Raw genomic sequence first — 26,303 nt, 5'->3', positions numbered from 1 at the left:
GAATTAGGTTTGCAGGATTAGAAGTGCGTAAAGTCTGAGAGACTGGAAAAGACATTGTTGAATGCCTGAGAGTAGGAATAAGTGAGGGTACAAACGAGTGAGTTAGACCATGGTTTGGGGAGATGTCCCCAGCTGTAAGTAACAGTAATAATGAGAGTGAGACAAGGTGTGAACTAGATTTGACAGTGCGAGCATTGTATTGTTTGATGGGATGAGAGGGGATAATAGATTTAACAATACAAGATCGTGTGCTTAGATTAAGAGAGGGTGATGGGAGCAGTGAAGAGGAGATTACAATTTCCTCTTCACTGCTCCCAGTTTGACACTTTTTACCGTAATGGACTATGCGGGGAGGATGCAGGGAAGCAATGGAGGGTAGGCTTTTCTCTTTGGGGGGGTTTAGTTCTCCTTTTAAGTACAAAAAATGTAAATCACTGGGGGAAGGAGGTAGCAATATGTTAATTGCTAACCTTAAACCATGCCCTGGACCATTGCAAGGCCTGGGCAGTTTTCACTAAATTGGCTCTGCTAGAACTATACCACAGGCTGGTTTGTTGTTCAGCAATGCGAAGCACAAGCCTATGGTATATTTCTGTTAGTGCCATGCTTTGAAAGGTCCCTGGTCCCTTTTGGTGGTCCTGGACTCCTTGTGCTGAGGGTCTGTGGCTGGTGCACCTATACCCCATTTTTGCAGTGCCGGGCCAGGCTGGCCAGGCACCCTAGGCAACCTGGCTGGCTGAGCGTGCAGGATGAGCATGCGCTTGTGGGAATTGGCGCCTGTGTGGATTAGCATTAGTGCGCGCATGTGTGAAATGGATCGCATTAGACAAAGCAATAGTCAGTGGGAGCGGGGACCAGACTTGGGGTAGGCGACAGAGAAGGTACGTGCCTGGCGCCCCCCCCCCCCAGCTTTGCGCCCTAGGTACATGCCTACTCTGCCTACCTCTAGTTCTGCCCTGCATTTTTGACATTTGTTTACTGTGGAAGCATTCACCATGTGAAAAGAATGGTCCAGGTGCACAGGGAGCAACAATCTTATCAGCAGCAAAAATGGGCACTCAGGCATTCAAGGAATCGACAAAGGCCACACAAGATAAGAGTAAAAAAAAGATGTATATAACTACCATTCAAACCATCAGTATCTCCCTATACACTACACCTTTTGTAGTGGGCACTTAATTATAGGCAGAATCTGTGTAGGTATTTCAAGGGAAAACAGTCAATATGGGAAAAGCAGAAAAAAAAATAGAAAAAAGAAACAAAAAGGTGTAAGAGACTTAAAGAGACAGTATCCGCTACATTTACATCATATCTAAAACGCAACAGTAGTACAAAGTCCAATAGGGAGTAGTATGTACATATCAATCCAATAAATGCAAAGATAAGCACACTATTTTAGGTACAAGTAAACCATAGCAAATTAATCTTTTCATATCGTCATCATCATCATCATCAGCAGCAGCAGTATTAGTATTTATTAATAAGACCCCCTATCTTACCCTAAATCAAAACCACATACAGGGTTAATGGTCGCATCAAAGCCAAAACATCCACCAAATTATTCCCACCTATATATCCGCTTCTCTACTGTATGGCTTTTTTTTTTAATAAATGTACAGCCTCAACCAGACAGTTTATTTCCTATGGCTTCAGGCATTGAATGCATTTCATAAGACAAACAGGACAGGAGCATATGTCTGGGAAATGTTTGCTGCTGCAGTTTACACACAGACATAGACGTCTCACATAAAGCAATTTGTGCTGTCTTTGGAAAAAATAAAATCATTTACATCTCTTTCATCGGGATTGCAGAAGTCAGCTTGATAGAGAACTACACTTATGGAATTTATAATGTCATATTACTATTGTAGAGCCTTCTTTTTTGTTTTTGAAGCCTTTATAATTTTGTAAGAAAAAAGTATGCGTGGCTATCATTGCCCACTTGACCACTATAAATATGCATGACATTTTTAATTTTAGATTTACATTCATGCCTTTCTGAAGATAAGGCTGAGGAAGTAGCATGATAATGCTTTTTTGTGTGCACCGTGAATAATATGATCCCAGGGGAATGGCCCTTAGTACGTAAAATGGCAATTTTCTATTTTAGTTTACCCAATGGCACATACAGGTATGGTATCTGCTATCCAGAATGCTCGGGACCTGGGGCTTTCCGAAAACACATCTTTCCATAATTTGGATCTTCATGCCGAGTCTACTAGAAAATCAGGTAAACATTAAGGGGCAGATTTACTATGCTCGAGTGAATAGTTCGAATCCAAAAATATTCGAATTTCGAAGTAATTTTTTGGGTACTTTGACCATCGAATTGGTCAAATTCGATCGAATCGAATGATTCGAACGATTCAAAGTAAAAATCGTTCGACCGTTCGACCATTCGATAATCGAAGTACTGTCTCTTTAAAAAATCCTTCGACTCAATATTTCGCCAAATAAAAGCTACCGAATTGAATGTTGAAGTTAAAGCCTTGAAGGAACTTTAAGTACACCACCCGCATTGGCATCGCGTCTTCATTATTTTTGTTCTACTAATGAATTGAATGTTAGCCTATTGGGACATTGTAGATGCACTTTTTATGATCGAATAAAAATCATTCGATCGATCGCTTAAAATCTTTTTTATTGTTCGCTCTAATGATTTTTATTTGATCGTTCGATCGAACCTTTTGTGCTAAAGTCCTTCGAATTCGATATTCGAATTCGAAGGATTTTACTTCCAGGGTTTTACTAACCCTCAAATTCGACCCTTGATAAATCTGCCCCTAAATAAACCCAATAGGCTGGTTTTGCTTCCAATTAGGATTAATTATAGCTTTGTTGAGATCAAGTACAAGGTACTGTTTTATTATTACGGAGAAAAAGGAAAGAATTTTTATGCCATGAAACAAACCTCATAGCTAACTGGGTAAGAATTGTTAGAATGCTTATATTTACGTGTTATATATATAGTAATTTTTTGTTTTTCTCTTTCACTAAGTTTCCTTTTCTTTCTTTCTTTCTTTCTTTTCTTTTTCATTTTCTTTTCCTCTTTTTTTTCTCCCTTTTTCTTAAAAATGTATAAATGGTCATTGGGTTTGACTAAAATTTTTATTACATATGCATATTCCTATGCATCACAGGAATAAGAGGCCAATGCGAGAACTTGTTAATGCCAAAGCTGGCTGGGAAATGTCCAGCTTCCACCTATTCCTGTAAAAGCAATGTTAATTTCTTTTCATTTTCATGAAAATAAAAAGATTAAAATAAAAAAAAGTATATTCTTATGAAGATAGTTTATTTAGGTGAAGCAGGGTTTCACATATAAGCTGTATTATGCAATATATTTTATAGTGACCTACATTGTCTGGGAGTATAATTATAGTTTTTGTTTAACAGTCCTGTGAGGAAGCATAGAAGGCTCTGTGAGAAATGTAGTCTTTGCTAAAGATGAGCTACCTTCTGCTGTATTGTTATCTGTATTATTATCTTTTCAAATAACTTTAAACCCATTAAATAATTTGTTTAACTTTTATCGGAAGTTAGAATGACGTAGTCTTTCCTTAGGAACAATTTTGTTTTTGGATTTACATCAACAATCCACCTGCACATCAGAATTTATTTGTGTCCGGACCAGAGGTATAATATAAACTGTAGATCAGGTGATAGACACATTTTCATGCATTACAGTTCTTTTTTTCCTTGTATTTTGTTCCTAATTAAGCGAGAGCTGAAGGAACAAGGCCTGCAATGTGTGCAATTAGTTGCCATGGCAAGTGCTGAAGACCACATCATGAAGGATATGCAAAAAGCTAACAATCAAACCACATCCCCATACCAAACAAATTAGCTGACCTAATCAAACCACAGAAGTGATACATAAAAAGAAATTGAAAGCCTTGGGAAGGTTAATGGTGCTAAATGAATATTTACTTTAAAAGACAGAGATGGCAGGTAAAAAGGAGAGACTTTAATTAACAACAAACTTGCAGAGAAAAGATGGTTAGGCACAAATTGGCAAACCATACATAAACACATCTACGGGGATAAAATAACCTACCTTATATGGGAAAAAAGATCACATTGTATATGATGATATACAGTGGGAGTAGTGATGCTGGTGACTTATATGAAAAAAGTCTATGATAATTATTTGTGCAAATGTAGGGACCTTACTAAAACATCCATATGTTGCCCCTTGCTTTTACAAACAGTTGCTGTAAACTTAATGAATGGTGGTAAAGATCCCTATCAACCCCAATTTGCCCCTCATATTGTTAAACCACAGCTCCCAGCATGCTTTAACCCTTGATAATATACTGTATGGGCAAAAGTATGTGGACATTCTTTCTAATTATTGGAAATGGCTATATAAGTCATATCCATCATTACTGACACAGGTACCTCTACATTATACAATGCTTTTCTTGGCAATTCTATGCACGTAGCACAGTTTGGGGGAGGACCCTTCAATGTTTCAGTACCATAATGTTCCCATGCACAAAGTAAGGTCCATTGCAGATGTTAGTGGAAGAACTTGACTGGCCTGCTCAGAGCTCTGATCTTAACCCAAGTGAACATCTTTTGGATGAATTAAAGGAACAGATGTGTGCTAGACCTATTTAACCAACATCATCATCCTCTTACATATGAATAGAAGCAAATCCCACCGACAATGTTGAAACATCTAGTGAAAGGACTTCAGAGAAGATTAGTGGGTAAATCCTTGGTTTTGGAATGATATATTAGAGAGAAAAGTGCCCTTATACTTTTGGCCATATAGTGTATTTAAGTATGCTATGATTAGTAGTCCAGCAACATGTGAGTGGAACATCTCTACTATGGATGGTTTATATGCCCTTTATATTTAACATACCGAAACACAGTCACTATACAGGTCCAGTAATCAAGAGACCTTTATTAAAAATGGCCTAAGCGATTGATACATATTAGGTTTCCACTGGAAAAGATGAGAAGAGTTTTGGATATGATAAATTGCCAGGGAAATAAGATGATGTCAGGTCCAAGATGATTTGCAAGATGGGCTACAGGAAAGCTATTTCAGAATGTAATGACATATAGCAGGTGGCTAGGATGAAAGGGACATATGTTTCTCCAAGGAGAGATTGTTCCATTTACCCCAGGTCTACAGCCAAACAGCAAGAAGGAAAAAATCCACTCAGACATGAGAAAGCAGAGGTCAGTTTACATACCTCAGGGCAGACCCCTTGGGAGTTGCAATGCCATATCCCTTGGAGTCCAAGTTACCTCCCACCTTCATGGTGTCGCAGGGTTTTCTTTGTTCAATGTACTCATTCATGGTGGACTCTAAAAGGTAAGCATATTTGCCCTTTGACTTTCGTACTCGATTCATTCCTTCCTCAGTTGTTTTTACGAAAACGGAGGGTTCTGCCGAACGCATGTAAGTCCACATCTTTTCAAACACAGCAATTTTTGATCTCTAGAAAGACAAACAATTTAGATGATTTAGAACCTGTCAGAGGGGATATATCCTGGATGGCAGATACAGTATATGTACTGGGTCCGATAATTCAAAAAATTTGGAGCTTTCTGACGATAACCCCAAAAAATCAAGTGATTTGGGCAAGTACGAAAAATTTGTATGATTCGATTTTAACTCTATTTTATTAAGTCTTTTCCCTACCCAACTTTTTCCAGTTATTTAATTGACAAATAAAATTGTTGATGTTGGTTTAATAAAAATACAAGATAAATTACAAATCTTCGCCAAGTAAGAGCAGTTAGGGTCCCATAGAAGTCAATGGGAGCTGCACTGACCTTATTGAACCTTTTTTTTTGTAGCCATTCAGACTTTTAGATATGTATGGATTTTGTTTTTGCTAGTAATTGTAACGAAAAATTTAACATTTGTAGGATTTTTGGACATTTTAGCACATTGTTTAGTGTTTTTTCCGTTCCTACTTTTTGTAATTGAATCTTTTAAAACCTTTCATGGCATTTGTGATTTTAGAGAAAATGAGTTCAATCATAATACAAAAAATTTGATTAAACATGAAATAAACCCAAAAGAGTTGTTTTGCCTTTAATTAGAATGCATTATTCTCAGTTTGGATCAAGTACATGGTACTTTTTTATTATTACAGAGAAAAATTAAAAATTTAAAACCTATGAATTATTTGAATAAAATGGAGATGGCCTTCCCGTAATTTGGAGCTTTCATATAAATCACAAACTCTAGAAACTCTTGTTTTTACCTTAAAAAACTCTTTAGTCGATCCAGAGTCAAGAGTTCCATAGGATATTTCAGTTTGCTTGGCCAAGTCATCTGCGCTCTCTATAGGTGAGACCATCCTTTCAACTGTCAAAAAGGCTGCTAGATTTGCCGTGTAAGATGAAATAATGATCAAAGTGAAGAACCACCACACACCCCCAACGATTCTTCCTGAGAGGGACCTAAAGAAAAATAGGGCACGTGAATGATGTTCTAGACTTTAAATACATCACTCAATCTACACAGTTTATATGGTGAACATAGTGCCTAACCCATGATGAAAGTTTTTTGGCATAGCTTTACTACCCATTTAAAGGAAACTAAATCTTAATTAAAGAAGTAGGCTAGAAATGTTGTACATTATGTTTTGTGTTTCTGTACCAGCCCAAGGCAACCACAGCCCTTTAGCAGTAAAGGTCTGTGTCGCAAAAGATGCCCCAGTAGCTCCCGATCTTGTTTTCTGCTGATTCACTGCACATGCTCTGTGCTGCTGTCACTTACTGAGCATAGGGACCCACTCACATTATACAGTACACATAGAATATAAATTAGTTATTAATACAGACAATTACTACATGGCAGCACAGAAACCAGTGTAACTAGAATAAGAATGTAATAATCAGCCTTGTAGCATATATAGCATATAGTTAGTTAGATAGTTAAATCGGGTTGAAAAAAAGACAAAGTCCATCAAGTTCAACCCCTCCAAATGAAAACCCAGCATCCATACACAAACCCCTCCATACTTTCACATAAATTATATGTATATATATATATATATATATATATATATATATATATATATATATATATATATATATATATATATATATATATACCCACAGGGCCGGAACTAGGGGTAGGCAGAGTAGGCACGTGCCTAGGGCGCAAAGCTGCGGGGGCGCCAGGCATTTACCTTATCTGCCGCCTTACTACCCCTAGTCCGGTCCCCTCTCTTCTCTAAACTGTCGGCTCACACTTGCACATCCATTGGCGCATGCGTGCCAGCATCCATTGGAGTATATATGCCAGCGTCCGTTCAAGCATACATAACATAGTAATATAACAGTAAGTTAGGTTGAAAAAAGGCACACGTCCATCAAGTTCAACCTTTTAACTTTTTTATTTTTTTTTAACCTGCCTAACTGCCAGTTGAAAAAAAACCCATCTGAAGCCTCTCCAATTAGCCTCAGAGGGGGGGGGTGGAAAATTCCTTCCTGACTGCCAATAGTCCATGGATCAACTTGTACTATGAGCTATATTCCATAACCCTGTATTCCCTCACTTGCTAAAAAGCCATCCAACCCCTTCTTAAAGCTATCTAATGTATCAGCCTGTACCACTGATTGAGGGAGAGAATTCCACATCTTCACAGGTCTCACTGTAAAAAATCCCTTCTGAATATTTAGGCGGAAACTTTTTTCTTCTAATCGGAATGGGTGACCTCGTGTCAGCTTGAAAGACCTACTGGTAAATAAAGCATTAGAGAGATTATTATATGATCCCCTTATATATTTATACATAGTCATCACATCACCCCTTAAGTGCCTCTTCTCCAGTGTGAACATCCCCAATTTGGCCAGTCTTTCTTCATAGCTAAGATTTTCCATACCTTTTACCAGCTTAGTTGCCCTTCTCTGGACCTTCTCTAATACATGCTAGCGTCCACTCACGCATGCACGCCAGCGTCCATTCACGCATGGGCGCAAGTGTCCGTTCACGCATGCCACAATAGCCTTCGATATTATGTCTGTCCAAGAAATCATCAAAGCCGCTCTTAAAGGCATTAACAGAATCAGCATCACAACATCATCCGGCAGTGCATTCCACAACCTCACTGTCCTCACTGTGAAGAACTACCTATGTTGCTTCAAATGAAAGTTCTTTTCTTCTAGTCTGAAGGGGTGGCCTCTGGTACGGTAATCCACTTTATGAGTAAAAAGGTCCCCTGCTATTTGTCTATAATGTCCTCTAATGTACTTGTAAAGTGTAATCATATCCCTTCACAAAGCACCCTTTTTCCATTGAAAACAACCCCAACCGTGACAGTCTACCCTCATAATTTAAGTCTTCTATCCATCTAACCAGTTTGGTTGCACGTCTCTGCACTCTCTCCAGCTCATTTATATTCCTCTTAAGGACTGGAGTCCAAAACTGCACTGCATACTCACCAGGGACCTATAAAGAGGCATAATTATGTTTTTATCCCTTGAGTTAATGCTCTTTTTTATGCAAGACAGAACTTTATTTGCTTTAGTATCCACAGAATGACACTGCCCAGAATTAGACAAAAAAACCCAAGATCATTATCATTTAAGTAAACTCACTGCCATTTAGTGTATAACCTTGCATTTATCAACATTGAACCTCATTTTCCAGTTTGCTGCCCAGTTTTCCAACTTAAGACAAATCATTCTGCAAAATGGCAGCATCCTGCATGGAACCTATAGTTCTGCACAATTTAGTATAATCTACAAAAATAGCAACAGTACTTTCAATGCCCACCTCCAGGTCATTAATAAACAAGTTGAAAAGCAAGAGACCTAGTACAGAGCCCTGTGGTACTCCACTAACAACACTGGTCCAATTAGAAAACATTCCATTTACCACCAGTCTTTGTGACAGACCAACCTCGATTTCTGCTTGATAATTTGCAAGGACACCTAAGCTTAGCTTCTCAACAGCTGCTCAGAGCCCACTGAGCATGTGAGTGTCACAGACACTTTCCAAGATGGTGATCCCCTGTGACAAGTTTGAAGTCCTGGATCATTGCTGCTATTGAGAAGCTGAAAGTTTAGGCTGGTGCAATAATTCAGTATATAAAATGTTTATTAAATTTTAATCACATTAATTTTTAGAGTTTAGTTCTCCTTTAAAGGACAAGGAAGGCAATGTAGGAGTTCATCTTCATTGAAAGGCATACCTCTATTGATGACATTGCTCAATTCAACCCCCTCTTGTTTAAGCCCTTTTCGGGTTTAAATGCTACATTCTGAAAAAAAAGCGGCATTCATCACACTAATACCAAGACAAAGTCACATACCGAATAGAGAGCACAGTCCTAGCACATCCCTCCCTTCCTTCAAGCATGCACCAATCGCACAACCTTATTGTTGCCAATATAAAATCTAGTGCTGTGTTGGCATGTTATTGCTGTTCTTAAGATCGTGCACTGTGTAGCGCTGTGTGAGATTGTGTGACAAGCTGGGGTTGGATGGTAGGCAGAATTTTCACGCATACGCATCAGTGTGGCTAATGTGGCTGCTTTCTAGCAAATACAAATGCAAGAAAATTATATATGTATTTGATTAAAAAAAACACTTCCATCAAGTTCAACCTAGCATGCCTAGCAAAATCTTCCTACCTGCTAGTTGATCTTTTTGTGTAGCTCAAACAAGTGCCACTCTGTTAATTCTTACCCTGGTACTACATTTGATAAGCCTATTTTGTGTATGACCCAGCCTGATGGATAATAGTATTGGTCCCTGCTTGCAAGGAGTCTCTGTTTTATCAAGCCTTTCCCGACCCGACTTTTTCAAGTTAATTTATTGATAAATAAGATGAAATAGTGGATGGGAGTTTGGTCGAGCTTGGTTTTATAAAATTCAGAGATAAATTTGAGTTTTCGTAAATAACCCCTAAGGGTATCATATGATGACTGCACATGGGAACCCTGCTTCTTTTTTATCTAAGGTTTTCAAACAGAGGCAGTTTTTTATGAAATAGACTATGCGGGAAGAGAGAGATGAGGGGGGCCTATGGAGGGCAGTTGAAGCGGGCTGTTGTACTTAAGTGGGTTTAGTTCTCCTTTAACTATCAATAATAATAATAATATCTCTGATAGTTTAATCAGTGACTAAAATCTTTCTGCACCTTGTAACTATTAACCTTGTCATAGCAATAATCAGGCAGCTATTTTTAGGCACTGGGATTCAAATTTCCAGGTGTTATAACACCTATAACACCTTCTTTTATAATGAGGGAGCTTGAGTTTTTGTTTTTTACGTTCTATGATAAAAATATCACATGCATATTTGTCGCAGACAGCCTGATGATATAAATGAAAAAGGGCTCATTGTCTCTTAAGGACAAAAAACACTGCAAAATTGGAGCAGCATGGTTGCTCAGTAGGTAGTACTACTAGTGCAGGACACTATCTGCAAGGGGTTTGTACAGTCACCCCATGTCTGTATGGGTTGCCTCCCACCCTCCATAAAAATACAGGCAGGTTAATTTGCTTCCGATACAACAATTTACCCTAGTGTGCGTGAAGGTGATAAGGACCTTAGCATCTAAGCATTCACTGGGACAGGGATTGATGTAAAATGGTGTTTAATAAATAGTGATAAGTGTTGTTATTATACAAATGGCCTGTAGATGTCACTGTGCTCAAGACATACTGTGCATACTTCCTGGAGAGCTTAAAAGTGAAAATGAAAGTTACTGTTTTGTAATGGCTGCATGAGTCTCTGCTAATAAAGCACTGTTATACTCTACTCATCCTCGGCTACCCAAAACATAACAAATGGCGACAAGGATGGCTCTTCTACCTCTGCAGCAACCTGCACCTTTTCTTCCAAACCCTGGTGAACCTACCATACCTTTTACTGCTTGGATCCGTAATTTTGAAAATTACATTATTGCTGCTGACCAAGGGGAGATTTCTGCTGCTAGAAAGCGTGCTTTACTTATTCACTGCCTGGGAGCAGAGGGACAGCGAATATTCTATATATTACCATTATCCGATGATACTTCAGAAACTGCTCTTACTGCTCTAAAGAACCTGTTCATGCCAAGAGTAAATTTGGTGGCTGAAACATATAAATTCCGCAAACGTGGACAACGTAATGGCGAATCCAAATAGTGGAGAAAAGAAACTCACCTCGCATTAGAGAGAGACTGCTCCTAGAGCAGGATTTAACCCTTGCAAAGGCTATTACAGTTGCTAGCCAAATTGAAACAGCAGTGGCAGAGGCTAAAACTCTCAGTCAGGGAACTGCTGGGAATGTACAGACTGGGAATTCAGCACTGTGGCCTGATAATGCAGTCACAGGCAAAATACAGTGCTAATGAAAGAGATTCACCTACTCTGCAAAACCATGCAGCAAATACAAATAGAAAATACTGTTTTCGCTGTGGTTTAACACAACACACTACAAATTATCTTAAATGTCCTGCAAAAGCTTTACAGTGCCGCAACTGCACAAAAGTATGACATTTTGCTAAGATCTGCCGTAGTTCAGCTAAAGATGTTCATGAAGTCACTACTTCAATCCTGCTGCCCGGCTGAACCGAATCCTAATTTGCATATGCAAATTAGGGGCGGGGAGGGAAATCGTGTGACTTTTTGACACAAAACAAGGAAGTACATTTTTTTCCCTTTACCACCCCTAATTTGCATATGCAAATTAGAATTCGGATTCAGTTCGGTATTTGCCTGAATCTTTCATGAATGATTCGGGGGTTTCGGCCGAATCCAAAATAGTGGATTCGGTGCATCCCTACCACAAAGCAACACTTCACTGGGCTGTGCAAAGAACTTTGTACACAAAGTTAAGGTGATCCCAGATGTCAAACCAGTACAATTTCCTGATTCAGCATGAGAAAAACTTGCTATTGTTATTGTCGGTCCTTTTACAGATGCTCCTATAGACTGTAGATTTGCTATAACCTTGATAGACTATATCAGTAAATGGCCTGCAATTGCATTTTTTCTAATATAACATCAGCTACAGCAATAACATTTCTGTCTACAGTCTTCAGCAGAGAAGGTAATCCAAAGGAGTTAATATCAGACAACGGATTACAGTTTGTCTCATCTGAGTTTGAATTCTTTCTGAGAGAGAGGTATAGTGTGCATAGGAAATCTTCTGTGTATTACTCACACGCAAATGGAGAAATCGAGCGATTCAACAGAAGTCTGAAAGAAGCACTACAGACAGCAAATCTTACTGGGAAATCTTGGAAAGTATTTACAACAGAGTTCCTATATAACTACAGAGCAACCTGCCATGCAACAACCTAATCATCTCCAGCTGAATTATTACATGGCAGACAGATGCGCACATTCCACTTCCACAATATACTGTGCCTACAAAATCATCTACTGCTGACATTGTGAAACGTTAATAAGCCAAATGCAAGGCTTATACTGACAGAAAACGTGGTGCAAGAGAAGTACACTTTCAGCTTGGATCTTTAGTCATAATTAAGAAACCAGGAATACTGAAACAAGGACAATCTAAATTTACTACACCTCTTGAAGTGAGACGCCAGCGAGGACCATACACATATGAACTGTCTGATGGACAGTTCTGGAATGCAAGTCTTGCTCCTGTTAGATATGACTTTGGAGAAGCTCCATTTGATGATGGACATTTTCCTACTCCTGATGTCAACTGCAATAGGCCTGAAGCAAGTGAACCTATAAGGTGTACTGAGAGAATCAGAAAACTACCTGTATGGACCCAGGACTATGTGATGTGAATAATGTATAGTATTTCTTTAAGATGCATTGTTGTTGTTTATTACATTTGCCCAAATGCTTTCCTACTATAGGGAGAATATGTGGTGTTTATACAAATGGCCTGTAGATGTCACTGTGCTCAAGACATTCTGTGAATACTTCCTGGAGAGCTTAAAAGTGAAAGTTGCTGTTGTGTAATGCCTGCATGAGTCTCTGCTAATAAAGCACTGTTATACGCTACTCATCCTCGGCTACCCAAAACATAACAATAAGTGAATTTTGACATCGGTGTCAATTCTGGCGACGCTGACGCGCATTAAAGTCAATGGGCGTCCGTTTAATTGTTGCCGGCATCGAAATTTGACGCCGGCAAATTTTCCAAACGGGGAAATTTGCCCCGAATACGCGCCTGGTGAATAAATTTGCCCATCACTATTAATAAGTATAAATGTCGGCATAGTCTCGTGTCAGTGGTAGGAAAGGTTTTTGAAGGGGTATTAAGGGATAAGATATTTGGCTTCATGGCAAATAATAATACTATGAATTTGTAGCAGCATGGTTTTATTTATCAGATTTGTCAAACTAATTTAATTGCCTTTTATAAGGAGGCAAGCTTGATACTCGATTCTGGGATGACAGTGAATGTGATCTACTTAGACTTTGCTAATACATTTGATACAGTGCCACACAGAAGGTTACTGGGTAAATCAGGGAATGTTGGCCTGGAACAAAGTATTTGTACTTGGGTCGATTACAAAGAGTGGTGGTATATGGAGCATTTTCTAATTGGACTATTGTTGTTAGTGGAGTACTGCAGGGATCTGTCCTTGGTACTTTGCTTTTTAATGACCTGGAGGTGGGCATTGAAAGTACTGTTTTTATTTATACTGATGATACTAAATTGTGCAGAACGATAAGTTCCATGTAGGATATTGCCATTTTGCAGAGTGATTTGACTAAATTTGAAAACTGGGCAGCAAACTGGAATAGGAGGTTCCATGTTAAGTGCAATCATGCACTTTGGTAAAAATAATATTAATGTCACTTATACACTAAATGACCCTGTGTTTCCTTAATTGAGAAGGATCTGGGGATTTTTGTGGATAAAACATTGTCTATTTCCAGTCAGTGTCATTCTGTGGCTGCTAAAGCAAATAAAATACTGTCTTGCCTAAAAAAGGGCATTTATTTAAGGGATGAAAACACAATTTTGCCTCTTTATAGGGCCCTGGTAAGTATGCAGTGAAGTTTTGGGCTCCAGTCCTTAAGAAGGATATACAGTAAATGAGCTGGAGAGAGTGCTAGATGTGCAAATAAACTGGTTAGAGGGATGGGAGATTTAAATTGGGAAGGTAGACTGTCAAAGTTGGGGTTGTTTTCTCAGGAAAAAAGGACACTTGTGAGGGGACATAACTACTCTTTACAAGTACATTAGAGTGCGTTATAGACAGGCCACCCCTTTAGACTAGAGGAACAGAATTTTCATTTGAAGCAGTGTGGTCCTTCACATGTTTTTGGGGTAGGTCATCTTTCCCAGGATAGCAGGACACCACTGAATTAAAGAACCCAATACAGTTTTAAAATTTCCCTGCAAATATATTCTGTTCAAAATCAAATAGGGGGATACATTCTGGGGAATTATGAGCAAGTACGCATTTAGTATATACACTTTTCTCTGTTAATGCACAAATATAATATGAAAAAAGCCTGAGGTTATTTATTTAACTCATTGGTTCAACCATTCACTCATGTTTTTCACCAGATGTCTACTTCAGTTTTAATACCAAATCCCTCATCACGAGGTGACCTTTCAAAACATATAAAATCAAGCAAGCCCACGGCTCCCTCAGTCATACTCCTCTCAGCTGGCTGAGATTTAATTAACACTTTGCCCCCTGGTACAGGAAAAAAAAGGCATAGTGACATGGTTTCGCATACATGCTTATGCATCGGAAGTGGGCATGAAAGCATTGAGAGCAGCTGCCCATGCTGAGCTCAGCCTTTGTCTGCACTGTGATCTTGAATACCAGTACATAGGGGTCCTCACCACACAAATAAAAACTTTGTTTCTTTAAATAAAAACCCAACAGAAAAGTGGAAGAACAATGCAGAGAACAGCTCAAAATATCCAGCAGAGTATGGATTTAATATGGAGAAGTCTGTTGAAATCTGTGTGCACTTGTCCAGAGCATTCATACAAACATTATTAGCGACCTCTGTGGGAGCTCAAAGCAAAAAACATCAAGCTCAAGATCCGCCGACATATTGCTAACAATTAAAATGAATTATAGTTTGTGCTAATGCTTCGGAATAGTGCTCTCTGATGAGGATGTCTCTTGCTGAAGAATTTATTTTAGACACAGTATATAAATGCAATTACTCCAAGCACTTAGCACAGCTTCTCTCCTTTTTTCATACCTTCAATGCCCTAGATTTATTAAAGGCAGAGCTTTATTGATGGTCACAGCGAGCTGGCAAAATCATATTATGGGGTTGTCACTGTGTCATACCTATTTGTGGTCTTAACAAGCAGAGATGTTGAACATTAACCCTTTCTCTTCTTCCCTGTACTGTTAAAAACCTAAAAAGCCCTGGGGTATTCAGATATATCTCCTACCTGAAGCAAACCACTGGTTAACTGAACCTGCCTTCATCTTTTATCCACAAGTCACTCCAGTTTACACTCTTATATTTATGTGCTGTAAGGTTCTTTGGCGCTTTGCTGGGGGAGGTTATTCCTCTTTGGCCTGCAGCAGTTGATCTGGATGCATGTGCATTGAGCCTGGGATCAACAAGGTCCCAGATGTGTTAAAGGAGAACTAAACCCTAAAAATGAATAGGGATAAAAATGTCATATTTTATATACTGAGCTTATTGCACCAGCCTAAAGTTTCAGCTTCTCAATAGCAGCAATGATGCAGGACTTCAAACTTGTCACAGGGGGTCACCATCTTGAAAAGTGTCTGCAACACTCACATGCTCAGTGGGCTCTGAGCAGCTGTTGAGAAGCTAAGCTTAGGGGTCATCGCAAATTATCAAGCAGAAAATGAGGTTCGCCTGTAATATAAGCTGATCCTAAAGGGCTGATTATTAAATGCTGATGCTAGTTGCACTGGTTTCTGTGCTTCCGTGTAGTAATTATCCATATTAATTACTAATCAGCCTTATACTGTGACATTTCTATTCTATGTGTACTGTATATTTTGAGTCAGCCCCTAAGCTCAGTAACTGTCAGCATCATGGAGCATGGGCAGTGAATCAGCAGAAAAGAAGATGGGGAGCTACTGGGGCATCTTTGGAGACACAGATCTTTACTGCTAAAGATCTTTGGTTGCCTGGGGCTGGTATAGAAGTCCAAAACATAATGTAAATCATTTCTAGCCTACTTCTTTAGTTTAACTTTCCTTGTTCTTTAAGCCCTAAAGGGAAACCCCTTCAGAGAAGTCGGGGATTATCAACCCCATGAACGATGTTAGCTAGTGTGCAGGATAGCCACCATTTCTGTTTGCTTTAGTTAGCAAGAGCAGCAAAGTGCTCCACCAAGGCGTATAGACTGGAGTAGCTCTCCCCCAGGCTCTCTGCTTGTCTGTACTAAAGGGATCACAGTACTGACAAGGGTAACATGTTATTGCTCTCTCCCTGTTGCACATCTGCTGTAGGGATTCCGGACCCCATGAAGTATTGATAACCTGGAAGATGTATACTTTCAACTCCTCCTGCTATTCCTTCAGATGTGTCTGCTACATCTTTGATTGTACCTGGCATTTATTGATCTACCATGTGCTGTGAGTATTGCAACCCTGTGTCACTTTATATTGAATAAAGACTGTTTTGTTATTGTTTGCAAAGAACCCCCGGCATCCATTTTCCATCTTTGGCATCATTGAGGTGTATTTCAGCTACACCCTCATTTGCTCCTTCCACCCAGCGAAGGCCTATCCTGCTGAAAGAGGGTCCAATGTAGCTCATGCTCTACTCTACTCATTGGTACAGTATTTGACTTTTTAAGACACATATACAATTTACAAACCAAGGACATTACAATGTAGCAGTAGCAAAATCCACGAGACAAAAACGATGTATTAGGTGAAAAAATATAAGCTTTGGATAACTTTCTTTTATAGTAAGAATCATCTCATATATGAGTGAAATTGGGTTATTGTAAAAGTCTATCTATCTATCTATCTATCTATCTATCTATCTATCTATCTAAATAAAACCCTTAGCTTTCTGAATAACCCAATAAGTCTGAGACCTATATGGCAGATTGTTTATCATTTCATCTCTCCAAATAACCAAGTTTCCCCCTTAAATCAGGTAATGAGGGATTGACTATCATTGAGGCAGCAGGTGAACACATTGAATCTCAATATAGAAATATTAATTGATCTTAAATAAATTTCCTGGGAACAAATACGCTTGCTCAGCCCCTGAATAAGCCACAGCATGGTCAACAAAGTCAGAAGACAAGCCACAGTCAGAAAAAGCAGACTAGAACTAAAACAAACAAGATAGGCCAAGCCTGGAACAATGATTTAGTTAGAGATCACTCTGGGTACAGTTTGCTTGATACCTTCTATGAAAGAAGTGGCACTGGACAGTAAATAGTTTTTCTAAAATATGGTAGCCTACAGTAAAGTTTGATAAACTTCGATATTCTAATTCGAGTTTCGATTATTCGCAATTCAAATTAGTGCGTTTTGACCCAAAAAAACAATTCAAACCTTGATAAATCTGCCCCTTAATGTAGGGGGATCCAAATTACAGAAAGACCCCTTATCCAAAAAATCCCATGTGCCGAGCATTCTGGATAACAGGTCCCATACATGTACTTTTTTTCTATGAATTATTTTAAGGTATTTAGTTTGGTATTAGGTTTTTAACAGAGGGAATAGTAATCACTATATAAGGACAAACTCACCTTGGGGATATATCACATCCTTGCTGCATAAATGCTCCTAAAGAGAACCACAGGCTATTAAATATGCCAAATTCATTAGACTGATCAGTTGTCGGCTGCTCTTTTCCTTCTTCAAACTCCTCATTGTGCCACTCATATGGGCTGAATCGACTCACAAGGAAGAGAACCACACTGACTCCAATGTATGCAAAGACTATACACATCCAGATCTCATAAGCCAGTGGATCCAGGAAGGAAAAAACTCCAGGTTTGGATTTCTGAGGCTTCTTGATCATGATTGAAATACCCAGGCTCATGAATGGTTTGGAAAAGTCGATAACTTCTTCACGCACTAGTGTTATTGTCAAGGGAGCAACAGCCAAATCGGCTCTCTAGTGGCATAAAAGCAGATGATTAATATATTGTCAGGCATGGGATCACACAATGCATTGAAATGGATACAAGTGCAGATTTAAAGAGTAATGCTTTATATACATAAGATAGGTTGCTTGCAATTGCAAAAATAGAAAGTAAATACAACACATTGACGTTAGTTTTCTTGGAAACAAATGTTTAAGCAATAATGTGCCAGTCTAGGGCTGGCATAAGGGTTAATTTACCACCAGTACACATGCAGTTGCTGGAGTTGTAGGGGTACAATATTGTGCCTGTGCTATTGGCAGATGCAAGCTGTGTTTTGAACCTTCCACAACTCACAACAACAAGCACCTAGACAGGAATTAAGTAAGGAACTTCCTAGTATATTGCCAGCCCTGGCCCTTCACACCTTGCATGTTCTGAACAAAGTCCAATGGGAAGTTACAGGGGACATCCACCTCCTATCCTTGTACAGGCATACAGAGTAAGCAGAACAAGCAAATCTGAATAAGGTAAAATGCAAAAACTATGATTCAGTACCCAATTAGTTGCACCCCTGCATCTAGAAATACATTTCTATTCTTCACTTACCATGTTTCATGTACAGTACCTACCCAAATTTTTACTACGCAAAGGACCGAAGCTGGCTTATTTACAAATGCAAACACAAGTGCAAGTCACTAATTTTGATACATAATTATGCACACATCGACCCTATTCAGAAAGATACATGCATCAATGCATGCTCATTAGTAGTGATGGGCGAATTTATTCTCCAGGCGCGAATTCTCGTCTTTTACGACGGCGTCCGTTTTTTTTCCATGAATTTTTCACCGTTTCAGGGGACATCCACCTCCTATTTTTTGGCAAATCGAAACGCTCCAAATTCGCCCATCACTACTCATTAGTAACTTGTAGCAGGCACCAGTGAACCCTTCTGCCTGCTCTGGACCTGGGGGACTTGTGCCAAGTGAATTTGACTCTAATGGTATAATTTATGCTATAGTGTTTTATGACTTTTTATAATTGTCATATTAAAATAACAGTCAGCTCTCCTACACCCAAAACCCCAATTCCAACAATGCTTCTAAAGATGCAACTATCATAGGCTTTATTAAGAAACCCAACAGATATCACCATGTTTGCACAATAAGTGCAATATCTGCAACAGGCAAGAGAAAGGGAATCATGGTGAGTTCTGAAGGTTGTAATCAGAAAATTTCACATAGAAAGAAAATTGCTCAGAGTGCTCTGTATAAACTCCAATTGGTTTTGTAAATTCAATTAATAAATAAAGAGCTGAGATTAATTTGCCTTAATGCTCTTCTTTTGAAAAAGAATGAGCTGGAGGTTTTTTTTTTTATTAACCGCTTCCTGCTATCAGGATGCCTTCCAGAGAACTAATGAAAAGCTTTGAGACTCTTTGTTTCAAATTGAGGAAATTCTCTCAAGCGCCATGAAAAGAAAGGATGATACTAATATGAATATTTTAATACAATGTAATAAAAATCTCAGCATTTGTACCAGGTCTAATTACCAATAGCAACCAATCAGGTGTTTGCTTACAAGGAGGTAAACAGTAAATGCTGCTTGCTGATTGGTTGCTACTGGTAGTAGAACAATAGGTAGGTGCTTCCCATTATGCTGAATGTTGTCAGCTTCTGCTTCTGTGAACTGTACCATTATTTCCATGGTATAGGGGAACACATTATTGTAGAATGCTAAACAGATAAAATGATACTGACATTAAAGTGGTTTTCCACTAACACATAACTGATGCTAGAAAACACCAATAGGTGAGTTGCACTGGCCCAGTGGGCCCTTTTTCATTTTTAACAGCTGGTGCAACCACTTTTCTATTTACTTGATTGATTTTGTCTTCACCATTCTTGGGGTTAGAAAATGCATTTAATTAATTATAATTATCATTAAATTGACTTTAATTACAAAAAAAATATATTTAGGTTCAGGTAAGTGCCCTCTGCTTTGTATATAGAACACAGGAGAAATGTAAAAAATATACACTTGTTAAGGAGAGCCCACATTCCTGAAACCATATAAATGGTAGAATGTTATATTTTGGATGGGTGCATAAAGCATAAGATAGAGGAGCTGGGGGTACATATATATTAGAACATACAGCAACATGAAATGGGGTGTTCTTCTGTAGGTGATATAAGGAATGGGCACGTGTGTCAAGGAAGCACAGAATACCCTGTTGAAGTCCTTTCAAAGCAATGTTGGCTACAGTCAACATACCAGTGGATGGCATATAGTCAAGTTGCCTAAGCACTAGACATAAGAAACCCTGAGTTAGAAATGGAGGATACTACAATATATTTTGGCACACACTATAAAGTAAGTAAAGCATAAATACAATTTGTATAATTAATGTATGTTAGTAATGTACTAGTCCTATTATGCCTATAATTGAACATGTACAATAAACGCAGCATTTTTTTACACATACCCCATACACCAGCTCCCCCACCATGCCGTTCCAAGCCTTCATATCAGAGTCTCGTGCTCCATACTTTCCATCCTTTACAATTTCCAGCTTGTACTTGAACCCAACGTGCTTAGCGATCTCTGCAGCCAGCTCTACACAGTAGCCTTCGAATCGGTCATTGCCTTCTAGTTGGTCAGCGTTCTTCTTCAGCATAACGTAGGGAGACTCCTAGATGTTAGATGCCAGGAAAAAAGTGAGATGTAATTTTGAAAAAAAAAGTAATGCTTAAAATGAGTTTGCAGTTCTTACAAACTAGGTTGAGTTTTAGGGAAGGTTTATGCCCTCTTCAAATGTCATTACAGAATTGGGTACTTGCTCTGTGAGATCATTATACAGTTACGGGATCCATTATCCTGAAGCTCTGAATTATTGGTAGACCATCTGCCATAGATTCCATTCCAACAGGCCTATGGTATGCAGACCCCTTATCCGAAAACCCCCAGGTCCCAAGCATTATTGATAACAGAGCCCATACCTGTAGTATATTCAGCACCAAGGAGACAAAATAAAGTAAACTTGGGTGACTATGCTTGCAACAGTTTACTTAGTTTAATAAATTTATTCCAACAGTATTTTTTCCTAATTACAATAAATTGGCCATTCAATCAATGCAAGTACATCTCCAAACTCTCCCTTAATCACATCTCTTTTTGTGCAGAGAGCAGTAACACCGAAATGTTTGTTTGGCCTTGTTCTTTTGCTTTCAGCCAAGATCTATCATGCATTCTGATTTCATTACCACTTTGTCAGAGGCTATTAATCAACTGGAGATACTGGCATAAGTCATAGATTTCCATCTTTGTTGCTTTTTTCATTTGCTTTTTGGATACAGCAATCGATATTGGCCAAATGATTGCACAACTGTCCAGCTCAGAAAGACTCCTTTATCTAAACAGTCTGTGATATATCCTGATATACTGAAAGTTCTTTTTTGCATGTGACCTGTCACTTATTTTGGTCAATTTGGTATTAGCAAAGACTTTTAATTAGGGTTTTCACTGGGCAAATTTAGTAGTGTCTGACTGGGGTGTGTGGGCCTACCCTTGCTGCCACCTCAGGGGCCCCCCACCCTAGTGGCTAACATCTCAACTTGTCAAAACCACCCACGAGCCTCCATTCCCCTGCACCGCATATCTCATACTTTCTCCTTGTGCTGCTATAGGCGTGGGGGGAGCAACAAATCTGGGGAGCGGGTCTGAGCCGGTGGGTCCCACCTCAAGTTATCAAAACTGGCTGGAACACATATCAGCTCCAAATTGGGACTTTTTAGAGTTGGTTGTGTTTTGTCAATTTCATTATCATTATTCCAGCGAGGAAAGTTTTTTTTGACTTGGATAATATATATATATATATATATATATATATATATATATATATATATATATATATATATATATATATATATATAGTATATATATATATATATATATATATATATATAAGCTGCCTGGGTATCCAAAGGAATTCCACGATTCAAATTTTAATACATTTTGCCTTCACTACTAAGTAAAGTTGGTAACAAAGCTTGCTTTGTGATATTTCAAAAAATGGCACCACTACTTGGACAGGATAGATTAATTTACTACTATGTAGAAGTGCAGGAGCATGTTTGGATCCAAGCACCTTAATGAACTGGGTAACTTTGAGTGTTGACTGAGAATGTTGCCATTAACTGTAAGATCTGACAAGATTTATGAACTTTCATACAGTACTGCTTCATAACATCACCCTTTCGTTATTATTTCTACTACTTTAACTAAAAGATACAGTTGATACGAACCATGATTGTGGTGACAATGTATGTCCGGTTTTGAACTCCAATGGATTCATTGCCAGCATGAGCATCTGTTGCCAGGGGGATCAGTTTATCATCTTCATTCCAATGAGCTATCTGTTAAACAGAGAACCAAACATAGTGAGGGAATAAATATTAGTATGACGTGTCGCCCCAACAATTTTAAATAAATTCCTATTCAGTTGGCAAGCTTAATTTTATAGGGATTTTTCTTTATTTAGAAATAAAACGGAACATGAAAATAGCTTAATTTTATAGGGTGAACAAAAATGTAATTCCCCCCCAATATTCCTACTGTTTTACTGACTGTTGAAAAGTACCTCGCTGTCTTAAAGGGGACTTGTAATGTCTTATTCGATTTGTGCTGATATTACAGAGAAATATTAGAGAAATAAGGAATTGCGAATTCTATTTCATAAATTACAAAAAGAGCACCTCCTTACTATGCATTCTGATTGATTTGAGTTCTACCATGATAGGGTGGAGCTGCAACTGTATATCTTCAATTGTTACTCCTATTTTTTGCCCTGCTTTTTGCACTTAACATGACCCAGAAGCTTCTATCTAAAGTATGTTGTAAATGCCTTGATCTATATACCGCGATGCCTGCATTTAGCATTTTCTACTTCTAATATTAGACTTTTGGCTAAGCAGCTCTGTCTGTTCTGTTTAAGCATATAAAACAGTAATCCCCAACTAGTAGCTCGTGAGCAACATGTTGCTCTGCAACCCCTAGGATGTTGCTCTCAGTGGCCTCAAAGCAGGTGCTTATTTTTGAATTCCTGGCATGGACACAAGTTTGGGTTGCTTAAAAAACAGATGTACTGCCAACCAGAGCCTCCTGAAGGCTGCCAGTCCACATTGGGGTTACCAATAGCCAATCACAACCTTTATTTGGCACCACCCAGGAACATTTTTCATGCTCCCCAACTCTTTTTACATCTGAATGTTGCTTATGGGTGAAAAAGGTTGGGGACCCCTGATATAAAGTATGGCAATCAGTGGCTAAACTAAAGGGGATACAGACCCACAAGATCAAGGGATCCATGACCCCCTGCTTGCACCCCACAATCCCTATTCCTGCATCCCCTATGGTAGTGACGTGCATCAGGTCAGGGGAATACCTGCAAAGTGTTTGGGTTCTGGGTGGAAAATCCCCGACTCCTGACTGTACAGGCGGTCCGTGGGTATCCAGATAAAGTGCAGACTCTAATCCCCCCTACACAATTCCCTGAGGGTAAGATCAGGTAGCGGGACTGGGGAAGGGGCATAGTGGGTTGGCAGGTTTGGGCTAGAAACCGCCAGTGATGCTATTCAGTTGTACCACTGGCAGTAATAATTCAGACCTAATTCTAGTATGTTCTGTGAAGAGTGAGGATCTCAAAAGTGGGAGACGACTGAAAAAAAAATCATACAGGTAAACAGCGGTAAGCACCACAAGTCAAACTGAGTGATAAAATACAAATGTTGGGCTCCTGAGTAATTATCACCAATTCAGTGGCAAGGCTATGACATTCTGACTAAAAGCAGATACTGTACACAGAAATAGTAATACAATACAACATCCAATGCTTATTGTGTAGGCACTTTCTTTGAATTAGCTTCCCTCTCTCAAAAGACTTACTGTTAGGCTATGGAAAGGAGAATGAAATGTGCAAAGCCAGTAATGAACGTTAAAGGAACAGTAGGGGAGACAATGTAAAATAAAAATAGACTTCATGGTGACCTGACTGTTCAAAAGTACAAAAGACACAAGATTCTAACAGAGATAATCACTGCTACACTACAAATTGATCTACTATGCCAACCCCTTGATGTCTCCTATAAATTCAGATGCTAAAGAAGAAAACATCACAAGTAATAAGAATATCTACTGTATCTATCTATCTATCTATCTACCTACAGTATCTATCTATCTATCTATCTATCGTCTATTTATCTATCTATCATCTATCATTTATCTCTATATATCTATCTGTCTGTCTTTCTGTCTGTCTTTCTATCTATCTATCTATCATCTATCTCTATCTAGCATCTATCTATCGATCGATCAATCTATCGATCCATCTATCTAGCTATAATTTATCTCTATCTATCATCTATCTATCTATAATTTATCTCTATCTATCTATCTATCTATCAATCATCTATCTATCATCTTTCTATCTATCTATCTATCTATCTATCTATCTATCTATCATCTATCTATCATCTATCTATCATCATGAGTGCTGTCAATTGCAAACATTATTTTATTACTGCATGATCTGGACAGGGCTGTGAATGACATTCTCATAAATGTACTTAAGCTGGCCATACACACGAGATATAATCATGTAAAACAAAGTACTTTATATGATTGTTGTCTGTAAATTAATGGCCAGAACATCTTCTGATTTGTTATTTTCCCTACTTTAATCCTACAATTCAAATGTGATCAATTTGCTTATCAATTGCTACGCAAGCAATATGGCAAGCCTCACTCACAAATGCAAATGAATAGCCTATTCACACAGTAAGCTAATACTATACTCTCTATGTTTTTGAAAATAAATATTATATTAATATATTAATAGTTCCTTTTTAACTCAGAGTCAGATCAACAATATTAGTACCAGCCATATGCTATAGTATGGATAACCCAGATTTATGGACTTACGTGACGTATTCCCTCAAGTTTCAGCTCAAGCACATGAAGTGTATAATTAGTCCGACGGCCTTTCTCATTGAACTGGACATTCCCTGATAGCCCTTCAAGCTGAACCTTTAAAGTAAGAAAAGGTAAATAAACACAAGCATGAATTCAGCTGTATAAGCACCAAATATATATACATATATATATATATATTCTTTATAAAAACAATAAGCACCTCACATGGCCAACATTTTCTGTGGAGATACTAGATTTACTATCTATTTACAATCATTAATTGTGATAATAATGTTGCATTTGCTGTTCAAATTATTTAAATGCTTAGGACCATTAAAAAAAAACCACGTTTCTAGATTCTACATCAGCCTGGAACTTGTTCAAAGCCACCAAGTAGCTGGAAGAAGCAAGTTTACCTGTTGTAATGCCCTCTGGATATCTATTCCTTGTCCCCATGGCACTGCAGGGTTTGCTAGACAGTCCCCAGCATTCCCACGACGGGAAATGTCTATCCGTTGTTTCCTTAAACTCTGGAAGGCTTCGGCCATTACTCTTACTCCATCATAGGTCAAAGCAGAGGTGTACTACAAAGTATTTAGAGACATCATTAAATTTTGTAAGTTCTACTCCATTACGATGTTTTCATCTGCAAGTAATAATGAAACTGAAGAAACTGTTGAGGTCATTCTTCTCCTTCAATTGATCTCTTTGAAGCTTGCATGACTCAAAGGCAACTTATCTGACATCTGTCATTGTAGTTAATCTGTTTCAGATACACTACATTGTCAAAAAGTAAGGTATGTGGATACCCCTTCTCATCCTTGGAATTGGCTATTCAAGCCATGTCCAGCATTGTTGACACATATGCCACTACATAATACACGACAATGACATTCTTGTTAATTCCATGTTACCTATTTTTTGGAAAGAGTTTGGGGAATGCCCTTTCCTATTTTAGTAAGTGAGGTCAGAATTGGTGTGCAGAGATTGGAGTGGAAGAACTTGACCTGCTTTTCTGATCTTAACCAAAATGAACACCTGTGGGATGAATTGGAATGCCAACGTGAACCAAGGCTGGACACCTAATATCACTGCCCATCCTCTTATGTATAAAAGGAAGCAAGTCCCACCAACAATATTACAAGATATAGTGGAAAGCATTCCCAGAAAAGAAGAGGGCAAAGGATGTTTTAGCATCAAAGAGACAACCAACTTTATATTAATAACGTTTGTTATGTTGGTTTGAAAAACCAACATACTGTTCTTCGACCTATACTTCTTCTTCCTCTTCTTTATACTGAGTGCCCCCATTTTCTAAACGCCCCAATTTTTCCATTGACTTTGACAAGGAAGAT

At 38.5% G+C, this 26,303-nt stretch overlaps 1 protein-coding gene across 7 annotated transcripts in view; it reads right to left on the bottom strand.

Moving 5' to 3' along the window:
* The window catches only part of gria1.L (glutamate receptor, ionotropic, AMPA 1 L homeolog), a 145,867-nt gene that overhangs the window by 18,062 nt on the left and 101,502 nt on the right, over window positions 1-26,303 (bottom strand). For all 7 annotated transcript variants that reach the window (XR_005965996.1, XM_041584819.1, XM_041584820.1 and 4 more), the window contains 7 exons: window positions 25,365-25,532; window positions 24,958-25,062; window positions 22,284-22,394; window positions 20,465-20,671; window positions 17,638-18,008; window positions 6,234-6,432; window positions 5,211-5,458 (listed from right to left, as the gene is read on the bottom strand). Coding sequence is in view for 6 of the 7 variants with exons in the window: in XM_041584819.1 (XP_041440753.1) it covers window positions 5,211-5,458; window positions 6,234-6,432; window positions 17,638-18,008; window positions 20,465-20,671; window positions 22,284-22,394; window positions 24,958-25,062; window positions 25,365-25,532 (1,409 nt within the window). In the remaining variant the exon portion in view is untranslated. The remainder of the gene's footprint in view (window positions 1-5,210; window positions 5,459-6,233; window positions 6,433-17,637; window positions 18,009-20,464; window positions 20,672-22,283; window positions 22,395-24,957; window positions 25,063-25,364; window positions 25,533-26,303) is intronic.

This window comes from Xenopus laevis, chromosome 3L (assembly GCF_017654675.1).
Source record: "Xenopus laevis strain J_2021 chromosome 3L, Xenopus_laevis_v10.1, whole genome shotgun sequence".
Taxonomy (NCBI): domain Eukaryota; kingdom Metazoa; phylum Chordata; class Amphibia; order Anura; family Pipidae; genus Xenopus; species Xenopus laevis.
Note: the sequence above shows the minus strand (reverse complement) of the source record. Positions and strands in the feature narration are given on the sequence as shown.